The sequence below is a fragment of the Triplophysa rosa genome, linkage group LG1 (genome assembly GCF_024868665.1).
Source record: "Triplophysa rosa linkage group LG1, Trosa_1v2, whole genome shotgun sequence".
Lineage (NCBI taxonomy): Eukaryota > Metazoa > Chordata > Actinopteri > Cypriniformes > Nemacheilidae > Triplophysa > Triplophysa rosa.
The window spans coordinates 21,917,328-21,926,164 of NC_079890.1; the positions used below are offsets into that span (position 1 = coordinate 21,917,328).

An 8,837-nucleotide genomic window follows, 5' to 3' on the forward strand; every position below is an offset into this window, starting at 1 on the left:
GTCTTATGGGTCAATTTTTCAAAATTGAGATTTTTACATAACCTGAAAGCTACATTAATAAGCTTTCTATTGATGTATGAGTTGTTAGAATAGGACAATATCTGACTGAGATACAACAGTTTAAAACTCTGGAATCTGAGAGTGCAAAAAAATCAAAATATTGAGAAAATTGCCTTTGAAGTTGTTAATCAGAGGCACTGTGGCAGACCATCCACTCACAAAAATAAAGTTGTATATATTTAAGGTTGGAAATTTACAAAATATCATCATGGAACATGATCTTTACTTAATATCCTAATGATTTTTGGCATAAAAGAAAAATCGATCATTTTGACCCACACAGTGTTTTTTTGGCTTTTACTAAAAACGTTCCCGTGCTACTTAAGACTGGTTTTGTGATCCAGGGTCACATATTATCTTCACTGACACTAAACAGAGAACAGCCAGCAGTAAGCTGTAGTAGCCATACAAAGTTTGATCAATTTTAAAACAAGATCAAGATTTTTAAAGCACCTGGGCTTTATTACTAGCAGGCTGTTTTACAGACATTGTAACATTCGACCTGTCTGTTGTCCAGTCTGACTTTGGGAAAAAGACACATACTGAGTGTTTCACATGGAGTGAGTTTCGTTTCACAGGAAAGCTGTTCAGATTCCTTTCAATTCTCCAGAGCAGCTTGCTGTAACCTCCAATCACACACGAGCACCATGCGGTTTACAGACACTGATAGCTAATCAGTTAGCAGACTACGTCACTAGGAAACCCTTCACAGTGAGAGTGAGACCATGCAACCCAAAACATTGTCCATAAAAGAGAATAGACAAAAAAACGAATTGACTGATATCATTATTTAACTATTAAATTCAATGGATATTGCTATAATAGCAATATCATGGTTTTTTTTGGCCACAATAAACAAGTAGTGAAAATTATGTTGACCTCTGTGACAAAAACCCAAATGGTCAACAATTTCTAATGGTTGCAGGTACCAAAACATTGCCTAAATTTGACTGCTCTAGGGATTTGCAAAACCACCAATTTCCATAATCCACTAGTCGGTGGGTAAATTGAACGACTAATCTGTGTTAAAGTGGAGTAAGCGATGTCTTAGAAACACTGTTGAAAACTGAAATCAACACCCAAACAAACTATATTATGAATATTATCTAGTTGTCTGTTCTTTATGAGTGCTGTAAACAAAATAGTTTTTACACATAGTCCTGGGCTGGCTGTGTAAATAATTATTTTAAGATTTCCTTGTTAACTAAAAGTTAAAGACTGCAGCAACATGTCAGAAGAGAACTGGCCCTCCCAGCTGAGTTTGTTTTTTTCTTCACTTATACATCAGCGTTTTGGTTCCTTACATTGTTGCCCTTTTAGCGTGCTTACTGGGAGACAGTTGACACTAGCTTAGTTTAGGGTTCTGTAAATTCTGTTAACGTTGATTTTACTGTAATGTTCCAACTGCAGTCTTTACAAATTTACCATTTCATTCCTTTTCAGCATGTGCTGCTAAGATACATCTTATGATATCATTGCAAATTCTCTTGGCATGCAAGTACAATAACTCGCCTGTAACCTGGAATGGTATATCTGGATTAACATACCTGCCATCTATCATATTCCCTAACTATCTTCAACTAATCAACTAGGTGTATGATCTACAATTAGTCAACTGCCATAATAACATCTAAACTCTAACATCCATACCATTCACTTGACAAGACATAGGCATATCTGACATTCTGGAACAAATCACTGGCCTTCAAGCTATTACATAATTTAAAGTACACCACCCAATTCTCACCACCCAACTTAGGTCTGACCAAACCCAATGAATTGCTCAGGACATGCAATGCTGCTGGGCAAAAACAAGTGATCCATTTCATGTTGCTAGGCACTGCATGACCTCCTGTCAGTCAGGCATGTGAGGGCTTTGGACTGATGAGAACATACGGAAGCCTTTGCGGCTTCAGCGTTCGGCTGACCATAACAAAACCATACTAAACCCGAAGCCAATCATTTATAGGGTTGTGGGACCGAAACCCGGTGCCAATATGGCTCCGGTACCTATGTATCCGGTATGCAACTGGACCGAATCAAAACGCAGATTTCGGTGCCACTTAAATGCTGACTGATTGACTGATGGCCACGAACGAGCGACAGTGTTTTGGGGGAGGAGACTGGGTGAAGTTTTCGCGGCAGTCACAGCAAAACGTAGGCGGGGACTATGTCTAGTGACATAGATACGCGGCGGTTAGAGACTCGGACTAGCTCATGTCTTGTTTGCATGATTCAGAGTCGACTCCCATTTTTACAAACCAATAACTTTGTTATTTATTCACCTTCGGACTTACAACTTGGCAGACAGCTTACTTTCAAACACAGCAACATAACACTGCATGAAATGTAATTTTCATGATCTCATGCTACTTACTCTTTAATGTACATGCTCATTTCACATTCACTTTAATTGTGAATTTGTGTATTTTTATTACTTAATAAATATTTTTAATTGAACATTTTGTTCTTTAATGTCATCCACTGGTGTTTTGTGACTCTTTTTTTGAAAAGTATCGATTTAGGCACCGGTACAGTTTTAAAAGTATCGATGTGGCACCAGTATCGGAAAAAAACAAAACGATACCCAACCCTAATCATTTATGCTCATTTAAGTTACTCAACCATTTGTGATCTTATGCACTACATTTGGCCACCCTTCTGTTACAAAAGCCTGTAATACACTTTGACATTCAGTTTTATCCAATCTGCACACAGCAACAATGTGAAAGAGGCTACTTTACACATGTGATGTCTAGCCTGTCAGGCTGTAGTTTTGTGCTCTTAAGCAGCTTTCCAGCAAACTAAATAAAACAAATTACAGAGATGTGGCATGCATAATATATGATACATAAGAGATAAAACATTTTTAAAAGCGCTGCACGTTTGGCAGTACGCTAAATGGACATTTTAGTTCTGAACATATGTTTAATTTAAATACTTTCGACAACGCTTTAGCATAATGACTGCTGTTTAATGTGTCTGTAACTAATATCACAAGATGTCACTTTTCTTTTTACAATGTGTGGATATTATAACAGGGAGCATATCGTTCATTCATTGCTTAAAGGGATAGTTCATCCAAAAATCAACTTTGTGTGCTCTCGTGAACGCGCGCCATACACTGACAAGACAGAGGAGAATATAGATCGATTAAAGTTGGTATTTTGGTTTGTTTTTCGCACATAAAGCATTCTCGTCGCTTCAAAAAAATTCAACTGAGCCACTATGCGCGGATGGACCAATTTAACGATGTCTTTAGTACTTTTCTGGACCTTGGCAAAAACCGACACCATGGTTTCAATCAGGAGGCCTGGAAAGCTCTCTCGGATGTCACCTAAATATCTCTATTTGTGCTCCGAAGATGCCGGAAGTTCTCTAAACATGTTTAACTTCATGTGGGCGAGTAAAAAAATCACACAAAGTTGATTTTTGGGTGAACTTCCACTTTAATTAACATGGCGGATACGGGTGTGCCGTATCATAGCCGGTTCATATGCGGTTCATATGATTGCAGCCCCTCTTTACAGCTAATTTTGTGAAATTTTGTTTGTTATACTGCATCTTAAATGTAAAATAACCGGATCCTGTTTAAAAGTTTAATATACAGGTTTGTGGCTCTTCATTTCATTTTTTTGAAATCACCATTGTAATCTGATGTTCATATATCTATAGGATTTGTATTAAATCTATAATCACTGACTTCAATCGAGAATCGAATCGAGAGCTTGTGAATCCGAATCGAATCGGAACATCATAATCGATTCCCAGCCCTAATTATAAACCTTGGAATTATAAGGTACTATCTGCATTCTGAACAGTTTTAAGATAAACTGTATAACTTAAAAGTTGTTGCTCAGTTTTTGACTCAGTGGACCTTTTTGTTTTATAAAAAAGTCCCAATATGTAAAGAAAACGTAAAGAAAAAACATCACGTTATGTAAATAAGTCACAGAATAAGAATATGTGAATAACTCAATTTTGACAAAATGTCAGATACAAAGTTATTCCAAGGTGACAAACTATCAATAACATGTTGTCTTTAACATTTCTGCTATTGCTGTTATGTTGCTGCCATTGTTTAAGGAATTAGAGCAACATGAGTCATAGACATTCTTGGGCACACAACTGTCAAACTGTCCTTGACCTGGAGTAACCATGTTCTCCCACCATAGGAAGAGCCCTAGTGATGAGTCAGAGGCTGACTGACTGAGTGCATTAACTTGGTAAGGATTTCTGGCACAGTCATACATCTTATAACACTGTCACACACCCAAACACTGCTGCCAGTGCCAAAGCTTCAGTAAATAACAGGTAAATACACGAGAGTGATATTACTGTTATAATATCTTAAAACCACTAAGGACATCTGGCAACGAGCACTGGTTTTCTTTTCCATTTAGCCTGTCAACCAACTAGTAATGCCTCCCTCATGTCCCATGTTATTATACTAGTACCTAATGACAGTGATCAAAGAAAAACAGACTGAATATACAGCTTTAATTGAAGAGGCAGCAGACTAAAACCAGAATGTTGCGCTTTGTAATGACATGCTGCTATATTCTGCAACCGTAGTAAATACCAAGGTGAGTGAGATTGCATTCGTTTAAAATTCTTAAAAAGTTTAAGCATGACCAAAAACTATTCAGACATGATGTTAGGACGACACCATCTGTTTAGCAGCACTTTCTGAATATGTTTGTGTCAAAACTAAACTTTGCATTCATTCAGTGTTTCTAGAGTACACTAAAACCATCCTCCTCAAAAAACATTCAGACAGCCCCAACATAAAAAATTCAGCAGCAGCACAATCAAGTGGAGAAAGAACCTATGGGAAATCCTCTTTCAATGCAGCATAGCTGTCAGGCAGATAAAGGATCAAAATTCACTCAGAGAAAGCTGATTGGTGGGAAAAACTGTGACATCACACAGACTGGGATCGTGTGTCAGATGGAAAGGGGAGCATTTGTTTTGGGTAGAAAGGGGCAGGAACTCGCTCAACACACAGAGAATATAAACAAAATTTTCTATACATACACTCAGACACACCCATAAAACTATCGCTCTTCTTATGCAGATCACAGACCAACATGATTATAGTGGGAAATCAACCTCCGGGTTCCAACACGCATATACACACTGAGAAAAGAGCTAAAAAAAAAAGGACAAACAAAACACGGATGCATTGCTTGGATATAATCCGTACTGAATTAAAGGAGCAGACAAATAAACAAATTTAGTTTTGTTCCCTCGTATAAACAGAATACAATCTTTAAGACGCCTCAAATATGCTAGATGAATACAAAGCTGTTGTGCGAGTATATAAATCTGTACTTTTTAACGCAGGTCTGCAAGTCTAAACTGCCATGAGTTTATATATAAGAAAAGCAAAAAAGAGTGAAAGGGAGTTCAGGTGAGAAGGTCTGTAAGGTGTGGGCTGAAGTATTAGAGTAATCACAAAGGAATGCTCTTAAGTAAACACTCTGCTAACATTACTATAAATGAGGATAAGGTTTGCCTGCAGTGTACTTTGCTCTGGGCTTCACAAGCTGCTGCACATATCAAAGTGAGTACATCTGCACTTTCCAAAAACCTACCAAACCACCACCCCACCCACTACACCTCATTCTAACATCACACCACTACAGAATCCAAATTAGCTTGAACAGCTTTGTTTAAAATGGCAACTTATAATTTAAAAGTGCACCTCTCTGATACGCTGGGAGGTGTTCATATTGACATTTAATGCTTTTAAACACAACCATCTAGCCAGCGATAAGAGTAGATTGGGAGCATGCTGGTTATTTTTAATTTCACGCATCAGGCAACACTTAAGACAACAACAAAAAATATTCTAAACTATAAAACATGACATACAGCTCACAGTCTCAAACAAAAATTAAAATTGGGCATAAAATGAAAATTTCAGTGATGTCAATAAAAATGTGGACGAAAATGCATGTCAGCATGACTTCAGATCTTTGAATAGCTAAAGTAACCTGAAAGGGAGGGACTAACTGAATGACAGGGAGGAAGATAATGATTAATGGGCAGTGTGCATGATACCATATTATGTACAGTAGAATAAGCATATTGCAGTTCATACACTGTCAAGTTTGTATATAAAGTCAAATAGATTGACATCTTGCTACATAAGCACTGATAACTATTAACTGTCCACTATTAGTTTGGTTTGTACATTTTGGGGAGGAGACAAGAAATTAATTTAGCAAATGTAAATTCAAACATTCCACTGCACGATGAACCTTCTCGATTCTTCCAAACAAAAAGTTATCCTGGTAACCAGTTTTCACCAAAACTCCTTTTGTTACTGCTGTAAAACAGTGTAAGAATCGTCTCTGATATTTTATTTACTTTTTAATGACAGTGTTGGCCTAAACAAAGTTAACACAACTTTACTGCTGTAACACGTGAAGTGTCTATGAATTATGAGTCATGATTCATGACACGTTTACGTAAGGGTTTTATGCTAAGTGACAAATAACGGGTCCGTGACAAATCACCACATAGAAGTTTATGAGAACTTCAGTAAAGTTTTTACTTATTGCGGTGGTTTTGGGATCAAGCATCTGGCAAGCCAACGCAGGCCGTTTAGATGGCAGGATTGCGAGGATACTCCAGACATGCCAAATATGGTAAAGAAGCTGCTCGGATGTCAAAGCAGTGACAAATGTGTGAGATCCTTAGAATTATTGTAGTGTATTGAACATACATGGCCCTTTTTGTCACTTTATAGGATTGAAGTTAAATATTGTAGGCTACTGATGATGAGGCGATCACCATTTGTTCATCAGTCTAATTCTGGAACAAACCTAAATTTTATTATAAAAAAAAAACATGCAGCCAACCTCCCGAATCCTAACCTTTGATCCGAGCAAACAACAGGGCCCTGCGAGGCTGAAAGGCTGTCACACACAAGTTCAAATGTCAGAACTCACCCCACTATGCCCTCGAAGTAGTTTCGTTTCTTCCACGGCGTGCCCGTGTATATCTGCTCCTCCCCAGCTGTCAGCAGCAGACTCCTATTAAAGCCAAAGGTGCTCGCCTTGTTGTCTCTTTTCCTCTTGTTGGGGATCCCCTTTCCCAATCCCACGACCTCACTTCCACCTACTGGCCCCCCTCCGCCGACTCCAATGCCCACCACAACCCTGCTGTTATTATTGTTATTCGTTTCCAGCGGGATGAAGTTAAGCTGTTCGGCGACCTCACTGTCGGGTTTGGATCTAGACATCCCCTGCTGATCCGTGGGCTCGCTGCTGTTGTTGGTCTGTTTGGCACTGGCTGTGTTGCAGTTGTTGTTCAAGTAGAGATTTCCCAGCGTCTGTGTCGTTTCCCAGACGTGCATCCACAGGTTGTTGGCAGGTCCGCGCTGTTCTGGTTGAAACCAGGCGATTCTAGGATCCATCAAACGCTGAGCTGCTGTAGGCACGCTGGCCCCGGAGCAGAGCCAGGCTCGGTTCGCTTAACCCGCTAACAGGCTTCGCGCTGAGGGACACGCTCGCTCTCGTCGCCCTAGACTAAAATATCCGTTCGGTACTGTGAGGGTCCATCAACGTCTCTCGCGAGAAAAAAGGACGCCGTAATATAAGAAAAGACGCAGTAAATAGATGTTCAGCTAAAAGAAGCAGAGCAACCGTCGAACTTCAGAGCTCGGGATATAGAGAAACGTGACTGTCGTCTGTGTGACTGCCTCCGAACTGTTTCTATCTCAGATCGTGTGTCCTCTCAATGGCGGATACGCTTCGCTACTGCGCATGCTCCGGCAGCGCGGGAGCGAGCCAGAGGCGTGAACGCGCGCGGAGAGCGTGTTACGCAAGAGCACACATTACATATTCTGTTACGTAATAGCGGGTCACTCCTGTAGTAACTTGAATACGTCTATTATAAACCCCATGTCTCGCCACGTGATACCAATGATCAGGTTTATGTTTTAACTGTTATGTCAATGTAAGTACAGTTCCCCCAAAATATGTTTTCATCGTTTATTCCCCCTCAAGTCGTTTATATGACTCTTCTCTGTGAAAATATTTTAAGTAACGTTTCAGTGGTTTTGTGTCCATAAAATGATAATTAATTGGACTAAAAAGTAAAATAAACATTGAGAATTAAATACCTAACCTAAACATCTAGGAGATATTTAATATTTCCCTTTAGACAGCTTTATAGACATTTTGACGCAACTTGCGAACACGTGTTAATCTGTTGTTGCTGAGAGCCATGGATGGATGCAGCGGAAGGCAGGCAACATAGTGTCTATAACAGTAACCCTTGGGCACTGATCAGTCACCATTTTTCAAATGCGAAGACAAGGAACGGTTTAACCAGAAAACCAGAGGCTGAAAATGCGATCTAACTCTTACAGTGACATGTTTTAAATTCACACATTTAGAGGCTGTGTCCAACGAGGCGTTTACGCCTGCGGCCGGCGTGTTTTTTCTATTGTTTCCTATGGAAATGCCGCGCTTTTAAAAAAGCCATCAGCTGACGTTTTTTTCCGCGCTGTGCACTGGTGCCATGCGTTTTTTTCAGGCTCAGCGCCGGCGTTCGACCGAACGCCCTGAGTTGAAAAATGCTCAACTTTGGGCAGAACGCTGCGCCTGCAGCGGGCGTTTTCAGCCGAGCTCCTGCCGTTTTCAGCCGCGTAAATGCGTCTCGGTGGACACAGCCCCTTACAGTTCAGTGTGATGGTTAGTGTAGTGTGCATACATCAAAAACACATTTCACATTCTGGACAGGCTTAGGTAACAAAAAACCCA

The 8,837-nt window shown here is 39.8% G+C and overlaps 1 protein-coding gene across 1 annotated transcript in view; it reads right to left on the reverse strand.

The window, feature by feature from the left end:
- The window catches only part of tent4b (terminal nucleotidyltransferase 4B), a 29,095-nt gene extending 21,278 nt beyond the window's left edge, over nt 1-7,817 (reverse strand). Inside the window, exon 1 of the mRNA XM_057342025.1 lies at nt 7,020-7,817. Coding sequence (XP_057198008.1) covers nt 7,020-7,486 — 467 coding nt within the window. The 5' untranslated portion in view covers nt 7,487-7,817. The remainder of the gene's footprint in view (nt 1-7,019) is intronic.
- Nucleotides 7,818-8,837: the final 1,020 nt, after the last annotated feature.